The sequence below is a fragment of the Castor canadensis genome, chromosome 6, assembly GCF_047511655.1.
Source record: "Castor canadensis chromosome 6, mCasCan1.hap1v2, whole genome shotgun sequence".
Taxonomy (NCBI): domain Eukaryota; kingdom Metazoa; phylum Chordata; class Mammalia; order Rodentia; family Castoridae; genus Castor; species Castor canadensis.
This window is the reverse complement of record NC_133391.1, coordinates 166,365,595-166,384,815: the sequence shown is the minus strand read 5'-3', so window position 1 is coordinate 166,384,815 and position 19,221 is coordinate 166,365,595. Positions and strand designations below refer to the sequence as shown.

General features: G+C 35.5%; 1 protein-coding gene and 1 long non-coding RNA gene across 2 annotated transcripts in view; both read right to left on the bottom strand.

Annotated features, from left to right (window-relative positions):
* Positions 1-1,060: 1,060 nt before the first annotated feature.
* LOC109674760 (DNA repair protein SWI5 homolog) lies at positions 1,061-2,766 on the bottom strand. The gene is given in 3 exon segments (XM_074077885.1): positions 1,061-1,386; positions 1,388-1,668; positions 2,685-2,766. Coding segments are annotated over 3 exon segments (579 nt in total). The 3' UTR covers positions 1,061-1,170.
* Positions 2,767-14,433: 11,667 nt separating this feature from the next.
* The window catches only part of LOC141423943 (uncharacterized), a 76,266-nt gene continuing 71,478 nt past the window's right edge, over positions 14,434-19,221 (bottom strand). Inside the window, exons 3-4 of the long non-coding RNA XR_012448709.1 lie at positions 16,015-16,120; positions 14,434-15,669 (exon numbers count right to left, since the gene is read on the bottom strand). This is a non-coding gene — a long non-coding RNA (uncharacterized lncRNA). The remainder of the gene's footprint in view (positions 15,670-16,014; positions 16,121-19,221) is intronic.

The following is a 19,221-nucleotide window of genomic DNA, read 5'->3' as shown; positions in this document are numbered from 1 at the left end:
TGGTATACAACAAGCATAGCCCAATAAACAGAAATATTCCTACATTCCTTCAGCTAAAAATTTGAGAATACAGAAATCACTATGAATAGTTTTAATCAAATTCAGTCTACTCTAAAATCTTTTGTGGCTCCCTACCACCATCCCCTCATAAACCAAGTCTCTGAGCATAGAATTTGATGGTCTCATTAATGTAATTCTTTTCTACTTTTCTCTCAACCTCCCAGCCATGTTAGATCACACATAACTTCCGAAATTTTCCTACCTCCATCAATATCGAGAAACATTCGACATAGAAATTTTCTTCACATTCTATATTTCAGTGCAACTATAAAGCATCACCTTTTCTAGGAAGCAGTATCTTATTTATTTAATGATAATTTGGAATAAGGATCTGGATAGCTTATATGTCATATAGATGTTGGTTTTCATTCTTAATGTGGATATGTGATATTTCAGTATTTGTGATGTACTAATTTGGAATTGACATAGAAATTTCAGAATGCAATTGTAAGAGAATACCATTTTATTTATTTATTTTTTTTAACCAAGATTGCACAGGTTTATTAACAAATGGGATACACATATCCAGACACAAGCATCACTGTGACATTTCAGGCAATATCCCTTGCTCCCTGCTCCCCTCCTCTCTCTGCTCCCTCCTGACTTAGTTTGGGCTCTTTAGAAAAGGGCTTCTTAGATACCTTAAAAGCAACTGAGGCCAATAGGAAAAGGGGACCAGGAACTAAAAAAGGTTAGTTCAAGAAGAATTAACTTAAAAGGTAGCACACATGCACAGGAAATTAATGTGAGTCAACTCCCTGTATAGCTATCCTTATCTCAACCAGCAAAACCCCTTGTTCCTTCCTATTATTGCTTATACTCCCTCTACAACAAAATTAGAAATAAGGGCAAAATAGTTTCTGCTGGGTCTTGAGGGGGTGGGGGGGAGAGGGAGGGGGTGGAGTGGGTGGTAAGGGAGGGGGTGGGGGCAGGGGGGAGAAATTACCCAAGCGTTGTATGCACATATGAGTAATAAAACAAAAAGAAAAGAAAAGGGCCTCTTGCACTTTCTCTGTGGAAACTCTATATGTACACTGGCTGGGCTCACTGCTTCTCATGTCTGTATCTGCTGTCCCTGTGGGCTGTGGACAAGAAGCTGGGAGCCACTGTTCAGTCATTCAAGTCCAGATCAAATTCTGGATACAACTCTTTGGTGGTGACACCTCGGATCACAGCTAGTTTGCCCAGCAGCATCTGCCCTACATCCTTGATGTCATTATACTCATGGAGCTGAGAGATGTGGTCATCCAGTTCATCCACACTGTAGCCTTCAGATATTAGTTGATCGATCTCCTTCTCCAGCATGTCCCTCTTATCCTTCAGCTTCTTGAGTGTCAAGATGCAGGAGCTCCTCACTGGTCCCATCAGCCTGGCCAGACTTGGGAGAAGGGAGAGGGCGAGGGGACCGGAAGGCCCTATGGAAACTTCGGTTCAGTCCTGGTTCAGTCCTCCTGAGCCCTGGGGTCCGAGGCCCCCGGGTAGGGGGACTGTGCAGCGCAGGAGGGTCCAGGGCAACAGCGGGAGAGCAGCCTCTTAGATCCGCCAGGTAACTAGAGTTTCGTGATGGACGCCACAAATCGTCGCCTGTAAAGCTACGCGGAGAGAAAGCTCGAGAATACCATTTTAAAAATCAGACTGGCAAGATGAACCAAAATAAAAAGTCCATTGTTTCAATTATCTATAGTTATAACAGAGCTGTGAATTTTTTAAAAGACCAATGTACTAAGTCAACCTATATATCATGTATGCCAACGTGTGGAAATGAAAACTTATGATTAACCAATCTGACTCGCCAACAGTCTTTTCCTTTCCTATTCAGAAAATAAATCTAGAGAAAGGAAAGGTTCTGGGCAGAATGTCAAAGACCCTTGCCTCCCTACAGAATTGGAATACCAGTCAGCTTGTTGATTAGGTATAATTTTGACACTCCTCTTTGACATTTCTCTTATGTGTCCAAGGAAAATACAGCTAATTGATCCTTGTCCAGTTATCCAATTGTAGCTTTTTCATTTGTTCCTAAGGCACTATACAGTTACTGCAAGCTAAATTTTGCATGATACTTCAGTATTAGCCATAGACTGTATCTTGCTTGATTCTCATAATCACCGATTTACAGAGTAGAACGCACAAGTTTCAGAATTGAGTTGTACAAGGCCAAAAGCTACTAGTGAGGAATTATAAACAGTTATACTAGGTATGTTAGCATTTTAGTTTAGTATTTGGTCTGTCTTCCTCTCTCTCATTTTTTTTATGTTCTCTGTATATTCTCTGTCTTGGTCTCTGTATATTCAGAAAAATGGATATGGAGGTACTGTGAAATAGTATAGATAGATATATGTCTGTGTTCAATGTGAGTGCATTTTTACAGTTAAAATTTACAATTAAAATAAGAAAAATTGTTTAAGATAAAGAATATGTAATATTTTGGTGCTAATTAGATAGATCCCATGAAAGGAATTTATCACAATGTCATAGTTTTATAAAAGTATCGCTGTCATATTCAACTTCTGAATTTCAGCTTCTATTCCTACTCAAAATTCTTTGAAAATATTTTGTCAATGAAAATCAGATGCTCTGGATTTCCAGTTTTGCAAAAAACTAGCCCATCACTCCACCCTAGGTACCTGCACCTACCCAGGCATGTCTGCTCTCTATCAAGTTCTCCAGTGTTTTAGTTATGCTTTGAAGGTTCTTAAGTTCACCCATTTTTCTTTGCATGTTTCTTACCTTCCCAACCAACATGACAATTTTGTTTTTCTTCATTAAATTTTTCAACATAAGAAAATAATTTAAAAAAATGACACTGCTGTCCTTTAAACATAGAAGGGATGAGCCAATTCAGGTTATAACATTATATACATATATATATGTCACAAGGAAACTCCCTGTAGAGCTATCTTAAACAAACAGCAAAGTCTTTTTTCAAAAACAGAGAACAAGAAGAAGAAACAGATCCTGTCTGGGTGTTAGTACCAGTGGAAGTTGGGAAAGATATAAGGAAAGGGTGAAGGAAGATGAATGTGATGGAAATATTATGTACACATGTATGAAAAAGAGAAAATGAGACATTTTTAAACTATTCTAGGAATTGGGGGAGAGGGATAAAGGGGAATGATGGAGGTGGTGAATTCAATTATGATATATTGTAAAAACTTTTGAAAATGTCAAAATGTGCCCCCAGTACAATAATAATACATTAGTTTAAAAAAAACTGACACTCTGAGAATTTGATTTTATTAAAAAATATTCATCAGTCAAAGAATATGTGCTTCACCAAATGGTTTCATCAACGGGTTAGGTGTTGTGGTGGTCACTAGTGCTGCCATATATTTCATCTCTCCCCTTCCAAGCACATGGGATCATTTCTATTCCTGCATCATTATTTTTGGGTAGGCTATATAACAATTCTAGTCAAGGAACTGTGAGGGGAAAAAAATGCTTACATAAACTTTTGGGCCAAGCATGCTGCTGCCAGTGTATGACCCTCAGGTCACACTGTGCTGCAGAATCAGGCAAAAGACCAGAGGGTGAGGTCCCTGTGACCCCAGCTCCCATGTAAGAATGAGTGTTGTGGAACAGAGCTACCGACCATGGCATTATGGGTGAATGGAGCGAATGGCAAATAACTGGGTTTCAGTGAGGCTACTGAGATTGGGCACAGTGTAGCCCAGTGTAACTAACGTACATGATGTGGAGGAAAATATTGGCTTTCTTGATTGCCTGAGCATACTTTGTGGCAAACATGAAACACTAATTCTCTGATCAATATAAAATTGCTTTTACCAAAAAGATTAGAGAGTACTTAATACCTGTTGTTACTTTTTATTCCTGTCTTTATTAAAAGTCAGGATGTGTTCTTAGTTACCCAACTTCTTTTTTCACATGTCCTCCAACCTAAAACTTTTTTCCCTTTCTTTGTCAGATGCATTTCATATGGAAACTTATGCAGTTTTGAAAATGCCTATCACACCAAATAAACATTTGAATGCAATTCATAGGCAAGGGAATATGTTATTTATTTAGCTCATAATTTTCTTTAGTGAAGCTAAGTCACCAAGATAGAAAAAAAGGCCTATAAAAATTGACTGTATGCTAAAACTATGCAGTAAGATTTTATTTTATAATTTCTGTATCTTATTTACAGTAATGAGCATTATTTCAGGAAAATAATATTCAATTTTAGTTGGTATGAATCTCATTGAAAATACCTATATTATTTAGATAGCATTCTTAAATAATAATTGTGCAAATGTTTATACCTGCATGCATGCAGAAGCATCTATTCTACATTTATGTAAATGATATAGCATATATGGTATACTATACAAAATATATACTTATATGGGCATATATTTTGACAAATATTCGTTACTTATACATTATATAACATTGCTATTGTCAAGAAATTAAAAGCCATGATTTTTTTGCTGGAATAATTTAGGCTCCTATCAATAGTTGGTAGTAAAATAAGAGCCAAATTTTATGATCTCTTTTTAAATTCCTTTCCCTCATGTAGAGGAAGCCCTAACTTTCTTGTAGAGCTTCTTAAAGAAAGATGTAACTCGGGATGCATGTGGCTTTCTGAGAAGCAGAGGAGCATTTGCCCACTGTGTCAGAGACAGAGGTGGGCAGGTCTCTATAGCAGGGTGTGAGCAGAGGTCTTCCCAGACAAAGCCACGCAGAACACAGCACTTAGCTTTGATGTGTTCCTCTGCCAGCTTTTGTTCCCTGTCCCTATGAGGCACTCTCATTCCTCCCTCAGTTTTATTTTCAGGTAGCTTGGGGTCCAACTATGCATTGGATAAATAAACCACTTATTTTATGTGTGGCTGCCCAAATTGGCTGGACACCCATGGTAGAAATGGGTATACTTTTAAAATACATTGTCAGAGTTTTGTGTTTCAAATGCTCCACAAACAAAGCTGACAGATTTATGGTAAAATCTTCAAATTACCTACAATCACAATAGTAATAATAATAATAATAATAATAACTAATTTGATGATTTTACTACTTTATCAGAGAGAAAAATGTTTTGACATTTTCAAATATGTAAGTATACGCTAAAGAAATTGTGTGATCTTTGAAATAACACCCATAGGAACAGGTACTAGAGAAAAGGTTAGATCAAAAAGAATTAACCTAGAAGGTAACACCCACGCACAGGAAATCAATGTGAGTCAATGCCCTGTATAGCTATCCTTATCTCAACCAGCAAAAACCCTTGTTCCTTCCTATTATTGCTTATACTCTCTCTACAACAAAATTAGAAATAAGGGCAAAATAGTTTCTGCTGGGTATTGAGGGGGAGGAGAGGAAGGGGGCGGAGTGGGTGGTAAGGGAGGGGGTGGGAGCAGGGGGGAGAAATGAACCAAGCCTTGTATGCACATATGAATAATAAAAGAAAAAAAAAAAAGAAATAACACCCATAGATTGTCACCTACCGCTCTGAGAGGCTGTACCAACTCCATTGGAACATTAGAGGCATACTGACATTTGGACCAGTATTAGGGATATTTATTCTTGAAGCAAGAAAAGCCTGCCTCATTCATTCAGTCACATTCTCCCATTCCAGAGAAAAGTGGTTCTTAAGCTTACATACCTAAGTGTTACTTGGGAAGTTTGCTAACCATGCTTAGTCAGGACCCAAAGAATCTGGTTCAAAGTCTTTTATGCAGCTGAGGAATTTGCAGATTTACTCCCAAAAGATTTCAATGCAAATGGTGCAAGGTCCACAATGTCACAGCTACACCAAGTTCTGAAGGAAGCTACCTGGGGATGGCTGTTTCTGTCCTAAGGAAGAGATGGAGCTGGGTGAAGCATAGTGTAAAGTCATATTTCTCCATGTCACACTTTTAGTATCATGAAGGCTGTATAATACATAATGCAGTATAAACAGCCTTCCTACATTGGAAGACTGGAAACTCATAGAGTTTAGTGTCAGAGATCTAGATTTAAAACCCCTATCGGTCACATTTTAATTGTAGCACTGAGACAAGTTCTTTCACTTTCTGATACTTAGTTTCCTCTTTTATAAAGTGAAAAACAATTAGGTCAGGACAAAGCAAAGTTACTTATTATTATAACAATTAAATAAATTGTTATAGCAAATAGGATTATTGAAACAATTAAATACAATACTTGAGAACAAGGAACAATAATAGTGCCTAGCATATTGCATGCATTTTAAAATGCATTTAAATACCTCTTCATTTCTCCTGTCACCTTAACTTTTTCCATTGTAAACCTACAATATTGGCTTAATTCTGATAAAAATTGCTTTCCGCTTAATTCTCTTCTGAAGCAACTGTGAGAAGATTAAAGTTGACATTTTTCCTGGCTGCATGCAATTTTGACTGTCCAGTCAATTAAAGCCAGACTCAATAAGTGTAAAAATGCTGCTTGTAGTTATATGTTGGGATCTCTAACCCCAGGGGATGACTATAACTCTTCTTTCAAAATGCAACAACAATTCTTTATGTGGCGAGGTACTGGCACTATTTTTCCCAATGAGTGTAACTGTGACTGCCCTTCATGGATGAAACGTTTTAAGAGTGAGATTCTGCTTTCAGGGTATAGTTGGAAAACAAACTGTGTTTAATTTTCCTTTAGAGTCAGACCCCAGGCAGGTGAAGAAGGCTGGTCATCAGGGGTATATGGGACAGTGGACAACTCAGGGGAATAATTGGTGAGGGAAGTCCAAGGCTTTTAGCTCCAGGTCACCAATTCTAATTCATACCAGGCCAGCAGTGATCAAAGGTGTGAAGTACTTTAGATGTTCTTTTTCTGGTTTCTGCTGCATAGAGAGTTTATGCCAGAAAACATCTCCACAAAGATCAATCTAAGAATGGAAGCCACAATTTAACTGACATGGAAGAACAGGCATCACAAGTGGCTGCCAGCCACAATCAGGGTGAAAGCAACCCACTCCCACTTTGCCTGACAGGACACTTGCCACAAATGACCAGATTGGCTCTAGATAAAAGAGCTCATGTCCAGCAATTGGGCATGAAGTCTGTCCACTTGGTGAAGATGTTGCTGCCAAATACTATTACATTACTTTATACTTTTTATTAGCATACATCAACAGTATAAGGGGGGTTCATTGTGATAATTCCATAGATAATATGCACTATAATTTGAACAAGTTCATTCCCTCTATTATATTCCCTTAGCTCCTCCCCCTCATACCCTTTGTACAAAGTGTTTTTTGTGTTTCACTATTATCTTCATATATATATATGAAGATATATATGAATATATATATGAATACATATAACATACATATATTATTCATGTATGTATATGAATATCTATAGTTTATATATATACTATTCCACTATATGTAACATACTTCAATCCTCCTAAGCACCTCAGTACTCTCTTCTCTCTCCCTCCCCACTCCAGCTGATTCCCCAGACAGAACCCCATTTGCACTCATGTCTCATCACTATCATCATATCATAATCATATTAAGTATAGATTCCACATATGAGCAAAAATGTGCATTATTTGGCTTTCTAAGCTTGGCTCATCTCACACAACATGGTGATCTCTAGTCCATCCATTTTCCTGTAAATGACAAAATTTCATTCTTCTTTGTAGCTGAATATATGCATTTTTTTCCTTTATGCCTTCATCAGTTGTTGGGCACCTCAGCTGATTCTACGGTTTGGCTACAGTGAACAGAGCTGCACTCTGTGTGCTGGCATCTCTCTTGTATATTGATTTGTGCTCCTTTGGACATATGCCCAAGAGTGGTATGGCAGGGTCAGAATGTAGGTCTCTTCATAGTTTTTTGAGGAACCTCCACATTGGCTTCCATAGAGGTTGCACTAGTTTATGCTCCCATCAACAATGTGTGACAGCATTTATTGTTTCTTTTCTTGACCATTGTTGCTCTGACTGAAGTGAGATGGGATCTCAGTGTAGTTTTAATTTGCATTCCCTTTATGTCTAAGGATATCAAAGATTTCATCATACATCTATTAGCTATTTGTACACAGTTGATAATTAACAACCAATTTTAACTTGCCCAGTGGGTCCACAGTTGTCCGTGTTTTGAAGATACTTAGGCACAATGTGTTCATCCTACCATACCCTCAACATCAGTCATTATTCCAGTCCTCTTTACCTCATTTTCTAAGGAGAGGAGAATGATCATATTTTTCTCCCCATACATTTGTAATATTTATGTAATTTTGGTATTCCTGTTATTATTGATTCTAGACAATAATAACATTGATAACAATATACCAAAATAGAACTCTTGTCTAGTTGGAAATATTTAAGTTCTAAGAGGTGATTATGGGACCAGGCATGGTTTCACATGTCTGTAATCATGGCCACATGGATGGAAGATATGGGAGGATCTCAGTTCAAGGCCAGCCCAGGCAAAAAGCTACTGAGATCCTATTTCTAAAAACAAGCTAGGTGTGACAGTGCATGTCTTCAATCTCGTCTATAGTGGAAGGCAAATGTAGGGAGTCTGTGGTCAGAGGCCAGCGCCAGCAACAGTGAGACCCTACCTGAAAAATAAGCCAAAGTGAAAAGTCTAGGAGTGTGACCTCAATGGTAAAATGCTTGCCTAGTGATTGCTAATCCTCTAGACAGAGTCAGAAACAAGAACCCCAGGTAGTGTGTAACTTGTAGCTTCCTTGTTGATAACCCAGCACTAAAGGTGGTGGTATCCTATTACATGGCCTCCATGGGTCATTTAAATTATTTGTGACTAACACATTAATTAAGTAAGTAATAGTAAAGGTGATTTCTATCTATAAAGCTGTCTGAGTACTTGCTGTCAAAACTGAGAAAGACAATTATAATTTTGCTTCATGTATTACATTCTTATTGTTAGAGTTGGCAGTACTAATTTATTTCATAATCTAGCCAACAGTTTAGTCTTACAGAGATACTGTTGTAGACAGTCATCTCATGTTACATCATTTACTTGATTAAGACGAGTGCATAAATAGGGGAGGTATTCCTACTGGTACCAATAGGAGGGGGGAGCATGTAAGGAAAGAGTGTAGGAGAGTGTATTTGGTGCGAATACTGTGTACACATGTATGAAAATGGAAAATGAACCTGTTGAAACTATTCCAGAAATGAGGGAAAAGGGAGCTAAAGGAAAATGTTGCAAGGGGTGAATTCAAGTATGATATGATACATTATAAGAACCTTTGTAAGTGCCACAGTGTACCACCAGGACAACAATAAAAATTTTAAAAAAACAAAAGAAGTTTAATGCACATAATTTTCAGTTTCTTACATAAGTAAGAGAAGAACACAGTTTCTTCTGATGACACATTTATTTCATGGCACAGATAATAAGATTACTTTTTACCTGATAGGTAAAACCCATATATTGTGACAAGAAAGTCACTAAGAATAAATACATGCTCCCATGTTTACCTGATTCTGGCTATAAATGCATTTTAAAGAATATAGAACATTTTCCTTGACAACAACCTTGAAGTTTTAGCTGCCAATTTATAAATCATATAGAAATTTGACAGAGCTGGAGTATTAAAGTGTCTGCATAGCAAGTACAAATGGAACATCCAAACCAACCTTGGAACTATAGAAAGAAAGTATTACATGAAATGCCATTACCATAATTCAGTGGAATTTTTTTATCTAGTGTGGGAAACTTCCAGAATCAATTGAAAAATAGCTTGTTCTCATTCAGTGACATAGATATATATTTTTGCTTTCTTTTCTGTTACATGGCATAGCTATTTCAATTAATTGAACACAGTTTATATTTTTAGAAATAGGATGTATTAATTATCTAATATATATCCACTCATTAAATTAACCTGCATTGAACAACTGTATCTACCTATACCAAGCTCTTAAGTATTCTCAAATATAATCTAAATAGTTACTTGACAGAATTTATTGTCCAATATTGGCAAATACTCACTCTTGACTGATTTTCAGATTCATAGTCTTTGGAAGATACATCCATTGGTTACCCACACATAAATACTTCCTTAAAAATGTAATTCCAGAATGGGCATAGTTATCTTCTCAGTTTTTCATGAGCATTTATTTCTCTAAGATTGGGCATATGCTTTTATCCTGACTAAAAAATGGAAAAGAAAAACTGCTGAAAGAATTTCTCCCTCCTGTTAAGGTAGAACCTATCAAGAGTTTGAGGCCTTTCTTATTTGCAAACTAACAAGTTATCTTTCTACATTTTTATATACTACACATCTTCTCATGAAAAAACAGAAGACTTCTGTGTTAAGGAAATACATTATTTAATTCTCTCTCAAAATGCATCAGCCTTAGAAATACTTTAGACCAGATTCCATTTGTCCTGGTGCAATGCAGTGAGAGCCAGATGCATATGCAAGTTAGTAGGCACCACAGGAGAGAAATCCCAACACTAGCTCATATCAGGTAGTTGGCAATCTGCCACTCTACAATCAGAGGAGAAAGAGATCTTATTTTCACTCTGAAATGGAATGTAAATGATTCCACTCTTTTGAGAGTAGGAAAAAGCCTTCAGGTTAATATCTCAGAATATAAGCAAATATGTCCAGATGAGAGAAAGAAGGGAGATGGTGTCTTGAGTCTCTTGCTATCCAGACCTTTGCTCTTCAAACATGCCCTTTCCTCAGAAAAGCCAACATTGCAAGCCTGAAAAATTCATGAGGAATTGTCTCTCAACAGCATCTCTTCCTGCATAAAAAGACAATGCCTCCCAAGATGAAGGCCTTTTCGTACCTTTCTTGTGATCTGGTATTTGTACATAATGCTTAGATGTGCACCTACAATTGGGAACCTTGAGATAAGAAGCATGTTGGTAAAGTCAGTGTACCAAAGATGATAGAAGAGAAAAACAAAAAGAAATTTAGTACCTTGTTGTGTCCCTAAACATCTGGATTAATGTGAAAGCCTGTCTTCCCTGGATTTAATGTCATGTGAATAAGACAAACCCTTATTTGGTTAAAGTGCATTCATTTGGATTTCCTGCAACTGGAAGCTCTCCTGAGACATACTTAATGAGATGATGCACAGATGAGCTAGTACCACATCTCTCCTGAGCAATCAGGGTAAGACATAGAATAATATTGAACAGAATATACTATGTACACTTATAAGATGAATAATATGGATTCTATATCGTTTCATTCTCACTACCCTTGCATGTATATATATTTGTATTTTCCTGGATTTCTCTTTGAGGCAACATAGGCTTAACCAGATCAGGAAGAAGAATTTGGAAAAGGGTAAAACATGTAAGCATGTACCATTCTGCTTTTACCCACTCTTAGGTGCAGGCATCTCCTGTTTCTCTCAAAATTTGCAAAAGATGAAAGTCTGTCCCTCTCAAGCTCAAAAATCCATGCTACAGGTTTTGTTACAATAACCTCAAATTAAAAATTATTTCATCCATGGTATTACCTGGATCCTTGTTTCTTTCTCTTTTTTTAGTAACAGTTTAGCAACTGTGATTCATTATCCTTTCTGAGTATTTACCCACTCCAGGTTATATATATATATATACACACACATATATATCACATATAGCTATACATATATATAAATATATATATATAATACAATAACTGGAGTCAATGCCAGAGGAATGACACACGTGGTTAGAATGTCAGGCTGTTAGTGAATAATAATTAGTGTGACAGTAAATTCATTGGACTCATGAAGCCATAATTTGTAGAGAAGTATCTGTTGGTCTTATGCACTGAGTGGAGCATTAAATAACCAAAGGGTTAATCCATTTCTGAATAATTTCATTTCCTACAGGCAAAATCACATTACAACATGCACCTAATCTCTATAGTGTATAAAGGCTTTCCAAAACCCACCAGGTCAATGGCTCACACATTTCAAATTCTTTTCAATATAACAAAATGTCAGTGAAACAAGATAATTAATCCCCTTAAGGTATGCATTGGTTAAGCAGAGATAGCAAGATATGAGATCACTGGAAATGTTCTGATTTGCTAAAATGTACGAGGATGGAGTCCACACAAATAAGTAATGGAATTAGAGACTTCAGAAAGTTTTGCCAAAGGCTGTCTTTGTTAGTCAGCCAATTGCAAATTACAGCTGAGCATGTAAGAGTTCAACTGTGACTGTTATGAATATGGCCTTTACGCTTGCAGACTTTGTTTTGTTTTTAGTTCTTATTGTGAGCCAATAGTTTTATGAAATACAAAGTATAATAAGTATTAATTCTTAAAATTTAAAAAATAAAAACATAAATAATAACCACAAATATTTTAACATGAGTCTCAGTAGTCAGAGTTCAATAAACTTAGAACAGACATGCCATAAATAGAGAGAAAATGGTTTAAAGACCATAAACTATATTTATTCAAAGTAAGTTTGTAGTGATTTATAGAGATAATTTCTGGTAATATCTTGTCATTCTGCAATCATAATTGACCAGAAGTTATTAGTTAAACACTAAACTTAATGTTATAGTTGGGGATTTTTGGTTCTTAAAAAAAAAAAAGTTGACCCTCAAGTATTTAGTTACACAAATATATTGATGGGAAAAGTAGGGAAATATTTTAAAGCAATTTCAGTTAAACTCATAATATTCATATTTAAGTTTCACACAAAATAAAACAAATGCCTCTGTATTTCAAAAACTCATTTGTACTCTAACAACAACAGCCAGTTTTGGGAATTTGTTCCATAAAGATACAGGATAGCCTCTAATAAAAATAGATTCTGCTTTTTATGTACTTTTTGTATACTTTTAGCTAAGTTTGAAAAATACCTGAAAATACTGCACACAATAATGAGCTCATGCTGAATGTGACTATTACAGAGTTTGTACCACAGCACATGGTGAGCAAAATCAACACCTGAACACTCTTCAGTCTGTTTAAGGAAATGAGAGCACTGATTACCCATTGGGATGTCCTAGTAAAATCAAACTTCCATAAAAGTTCCTAAATTCTTACCCTTAAAGAATCTATTCATCTTGTCAGTGGGCCAGTGCTAACCTCCAACTGTGACGGAGAATCACTGACATAGAAAGGAGGCAATGGTCTCATTAGGACCCATGTTTGATGGAGGTTCAGAATAGGTAAGCTATTACCTAAAGTATCAAGTCTTTTCTGCAAATCTTCTCCTTTTCCCAATGGAAGGTTTTAATCCTTTATTCTTATTTAAGCTTTGTCTCAACTCCATCCTACCCCACTAAAACTGCTCATTTTACCTGCTTTAATGTCTTTAAATTTAAATATTTATTGAGGGGCCAAGCATTTGTGAAGGCCTTGAACTAAAGAAATGATTCTTATTTTGGAACACTTGGTGGCAGCAGAGAGGACAGGCATGACTTAGAAGAGCTCTTCACATTGAGTGAGGCCATCTTGGTTCTGACAGGTGCTGGTAGGAAAAGTTACCTTTACATTGATCCTATGGAAGGCTGAATTTTCTCAGTACAAGATAACACTTTTTTACTATTGCTTATTTTTATTAATCTACTACTCTACCTTCAAGTACTATTGACTTCTGAATGTAGTCTGTATGAAACATAGATTTGAACAATTTAGTACATTTATATCCTAGGAATAATACTAGCTAGGTAGTTGAATTGGTTGAAGGCTCTACAAAACTGGCTGTGCAAAATAAGCAGATTATTCTTCTATTTCTGTATCTCACAAGTAATTGAATATCACTAGCCATATCACTTACTGCATAGTATATAAATATCCATTACCATGTTTTGATCTTTAAACTATTAAAGGCATCTCTGAATGACTGGAGTCACACTCAAGTCATATAACTGTGCACCACTTGGTCTTGGTATACTTTTTAGTTCAATGTTTATTCCGTTCTTTGAACTAAGCTTTCTACCACTGCAGTGCTAGGTGCAATGTTGAGTCTTGTCGGATGGAAAGAGCTTGGTTGTCATGCACACAATCCAGGAAACAAGGCCAAATGTCCTGGAAGGTTGCTTGTGTATCCATAACCTCACTCTTAATAGACTTTCAAATCTTTCCTCTGATTATTATTTGTTTTATTTGGAGAGATTTGAGCTGTTCTGGAAATAATATAGTTGTTCGAATTAGCCTTGGTTTCAGAAATGTAACCCATTGGATTATGCTCTCTGGCTTATACTCTGGTTAACTATTCCTTCAGGAATTCTCACACTCTGCACCATCTCCCCATGTTCTCCCTCCTCCCTATTTCAGTTTTATAAACAAAATTGTTATCATAGTATTTAAAAATCAATCTCATTATTTGGCAGAATGAGCATCATTAAGCCAACAGGTTCTATGGCTCATAATGAACCAAAGTGTTTTACTTCTTTAGTTTCAAGGCTAAAAATGCACTGTGAGATAGATATTTGCATTTATTTTCATGAACACAGTCCTGGAATAAATTACTGGATATCAGTGAAGCGCAGGTGGGACTACTGGCTTTGAAAGGTTGTAGAATAATACTCTGAAGGCAAATAGATTGTACTTATTTTACGTGTTACTTTTATTATTTTATACCTAGGGCATTGAATGACATATTTGCTATAAACTACCATAATTTAATGTTTTTACACACACACATATATATATATATATATATATAATTGTGGGACTTCACAGCAACAGTTAATACTTCTATCAAGGAAGAACTAATTCCTACATTTTATAAACTACTTCACTTCAATCATGATAAGTTCATTTCGTGAAAGGTCATCAATGTCAGATACTCAATGCCTGTATTAAACTCTGTATTTATCTAGAATTATTCACATCTAAAATATTGAGCAATATAGAACATTAAGACATCTCCCTAGTATGTGAGAATAAGTGAGCAAACAGAAGCATGTTTTTCTTTAGTGTAGATCAGAGAAAGAAAAAGTAAAATTCGTTGATGTTTACTATTAAATCTCTCTGAAGCTCAAAGTTTATAGCTCAACACCTCAATTAAAATATTACCTTTGTGCTTCCTTAACTTTTACCACTTTACCATTAGTCAACACTAGTCTTAGTTTTTTCAATCAATTTTATAGGAGAAAAAAAAAGAGGAAATATATGACAGAAACTTTTTATCTACAAAATCAAAACCACTTTGCCCAAGGTAGCTGATGAAATCCCAGGCATAACAATATTAACATAGCATGGTAAAATAGATTAGTTATGTGATAAAGGGAAACTCCTTAGGAGATGATGCCAACCAACAATCATACCAGATAGCAAGTCTTCCATGCAACAAAACAAGTTCACTTAAACACCTGTGAAATAAGAAATTATAACCAATAAATTATATTTTACAAATATATTTTTGATATTGAAACAATTAGCAACAGCACTCTATTGATTAAGCAAAAAATGGAAGTCAAGTTAAATGTGCTTTTATTTTGCAAGCAACTTAGAGATGCCCAGATTGAATGATAACTTTGTGAATATTAATTCAAGCACTGTCATTACACAAATAAGGTATTCAGGAAATATGGTAGAGAATTTCTAAGTAGTGGCACAAACAGAGATGTCTCTCCTATGTCTCTCCTTTTGGTCCTTTTACTTCTGTGTTTTGCCTTCTCTTGAAATCTCTGTTCTCCAACAAGATTAAAATGAGGAGTAACCCATGGGCTTCTCTCTTGATCATCACTGCTACCTATCAACCATGATAGAGGTTCAAGAAAGTGAAGGAGAAAAAGAAGAGAGTCATTAAGCATGCAGATATTATAGTAGACACTCTCACACGCTGTGCAACATAAAATGATTACACAATCTTGTAAGTCAAGTATAACCCAATTTTGTTTATAAATAAAGAAAACAAGCCTTGGAAAATTACAGTGCATTGCACAAGCCATAAGGGGAATATATACTGTACCCAGGATTACATTTATGGGCTGGTTGACTTCAAAATGAATTTGCTTCCATTTACACAGGGAGCTAAAATGTGGATCAGGCTTTGACATTTGATATTGAATCTGAAAAACTTCTTCATGGTACTTACAAAGAATGATGCTCTTGGGCGTAAGGGAGAGATAGACCACACTGCAACCTAACTTCTTCCCTAGTCTGCATGCAGTCCACGGGATGAAAATGACTAAGTGGTGTGGCTCAGAATGGGAGAAAAAGAGAAAGTACTTGGTTAAAATCTCTAACCTAAGGTATTTTTAAAACAATGTAAATGGTTATGTTTCCATCATGTGCATTTGTCTAAAATGAGTCGTCAATGAGAATGTGTCAATAGGGGATTTTAGTATTTTTACCCCTTCCATTCTATCATTTCCTCAATCAGATTGGGTCATTGACGAAGAAGTGATTTTCGTTAACTGTGGAAACCATAATGACATGTGGGCCAGTTAAAAAATTGTGCGTGGGAGTTCTTCTTCTTCCCAGCTCTGAGTAAGGTAGACCTCAGAGGAGCTACACTGGGACCAACAAGCCTTGAAATGACATTTTAACTCTGTCAAGAATTATTTGAATCTTGGAAGTCATTAAGTGACTTCAAGAGACCAATAGATTAAAAATATGAGAATTACAACTCCAGCAATATCCTTCAGGTAGGTTGAATGGTTATATTATACATGTCTTGCATGTTTGCACACTCTCTGTACATGGTAGAGAAAAATAATAGAGCTTTAAATGAAATAAGTGATTGGCTCTAACAGTGTCTTAGATTTTCTAAGAGATTCAAAGTGCTAAGATTGTTAGTGTTCTCATTTATAAGATATTTCATCCAGCAAACAAAAAGAATAAGAAGGATACAATTAAAGAGTAAAAATTGTGCAGAATAAGGAACAAGTAAAAATTAAACTAGAAAGCCAACCTAGTGTTAAACAAATGAGGTCAGGCTAAAGCAAATGCTATGTTAGGCTATTAATCATCAACTTTTGACGTTTACTGTTTCCGATAGTGTTATGAGTGATGGAAAAGACAGGTACAACAAATGTTGAAATAACTGTGTGATTTATAGACAGATACTACTTTCAACAGAGCGATGTTTCAGAGTCATCTTAAACTTCTTTTTTGATTTTTTTTGTTATTGTTTTATGGGGGTACATTGTGACATTTACAAAAGTTCTCACAATAATCATAGCTGAATTCTGATATAAAAAATTAAAATCATATTTGGCAAAATTGTGATTTTGAAATTTGTACCAAAGACAAAATTTAAGGATAAAAGGAAAAGTAATCTAATCTAGCATAGTATTTTAATAAACCTATCCAAACATATTTTCATTAAAATAATAAAAGCAAGAAGTACTTAAAGCAAACTGAAATATTGTTTAACTAGTTGGCATAATATTTAAAGTATTGTCTCGAATATGTTACTGTAGGTTTTGTCATTACAGAAGGATTTCTGTTTCAGTGGCATTAAAGCCATAGAGCTTGAACTCTAAAGATGATCCCTGAGTTTCCTAGTCTATTTTGGTTATTTATTTCACTATTGTTACCAAATTCAATTCACAAAGTTGGCTGAGACTGGCAATTTATGTCACAAGTGAGTCATAAATATTAGAAGTATGTGTTAAAAGAGAATGGCCATTAAAATAGCCAATGGGATAAGCAATTTTATAGAAAATTATCTAATTTTATTAATTGCCACTACGAATTGTTAGGACAATATTAATTTTCACAAGCATATTGTAGCATTTCTAAATTGAAGTCAAAATGTGTTGGCTTTGCAGTTTTAAAGAGCATTTAAAATTAAGCTGGAAAGAAAAATGTCCTTTGTAAGAGCAATTTTCTGCATACATAGGCAAAATCTAAAACTTGGCCTTACATAGAATAGTAAAGACACCCAAAGCCAAGTCTGACTCCATGTGAGGAGTCTGAGGTAAGTTTACATGAGTTTCTAGTTCATCTTTCCTTTTCTTTGGAAGCCATAAGCAAATAACTACCTGTTGTTGCCTGTATATAATCACATACTAGTCTTATGTTTAAACAGTTATTAGGGTTTTTTTTTCTTAAGTGAAGGATAAAGGCAGAAAACCAAGTTTGACAATTAAACCAAAATAATCATAAGACAATTTAAACTTTTCATATTCATTTCAATTAACTAACAAATTCACACAATATTGAATATGAAGACATTATGCTATGCCCTTTAATTCAGAAAGCTGAAATAATTTTAAGTCATATTAATTTATTCAAGAGAATAATTCTCCTAGGAAACAAACAATACAAGCAAAGACATAATCATTAAGGCAGGGCTTGGTGGCTTATATCTATAATCCTAGCTATTTGGAGGGAGAAATTGGATCACATTTGGATGCCAGCCTGGAAAAAAGATTCAGGAGACCCCATCTCAACAATTGGCTGGTTGTGAGGGCATAAACCTGTCATTTCAGCTACTCAGGGAACCACAAATAGGAGGATTGAGGGCCAGTCCTGGCAAAAAACTGAAATCCTTTATTAGTTATCTCAAAAAATAACTAATATGAAAAGGACTGTCAGAGTGGTGTAAGTGAGAGAGCATCTGGCTAGCAGGTACAGGCTATCATTCAACCCGTAGAACTGCAAAAAAGGAAAAACCTTTAGACGTTCACACTGTGCCAATTCTTATGCCTCTTTGTAATAAAGAAATACTTATCCTAAGATTTACCATCTTATCCAACTACAGGTGAATTGCACAGAAATGTTAACTCTTTTGCTGTGTAAGAGATCTTAGAGCATTTTCCTCTTGCAAAGCTTAAAGTCAATATCCACTAACAAGTCTCCTTGCCTACTCAGTCCTTGACAAAAACTTGCTAAGTGCCTCACTGTTCAGTGTATATCTCATCTAACTTATTTCACTGAGTCCTCAAAGTTCATCCAAGCTGTGCCATCTGCAAGTTTTTCCTTCCTTTTTAAAGCTAAATATAATTCCATTGTAAGTATCTACCACATCTTATAGAAAGGATAGAAAGGATAACCTTTCTTACAATGATGAATATTTGGGTTGCTTCTATCACTCAGTAGATAATGAATAATGTAATGAACATGTGTAAATATCTCTTTGAGATACTTGTTTCATTCTTCAGAAATATTTCCAGAAACAGCATTGGTGAATCATGCAATAATTTAATTTTTTGATGAAAATTTATACATTATCCATATAATATACACTATTATATTCATACCAACACTGTGCAAGGGTTCTAATCTCTTCACATTCTCTCCAAAATTTAGAATTTTATTACTTTCCTGTTTTTAATCTTTTCTTCGATTTTTC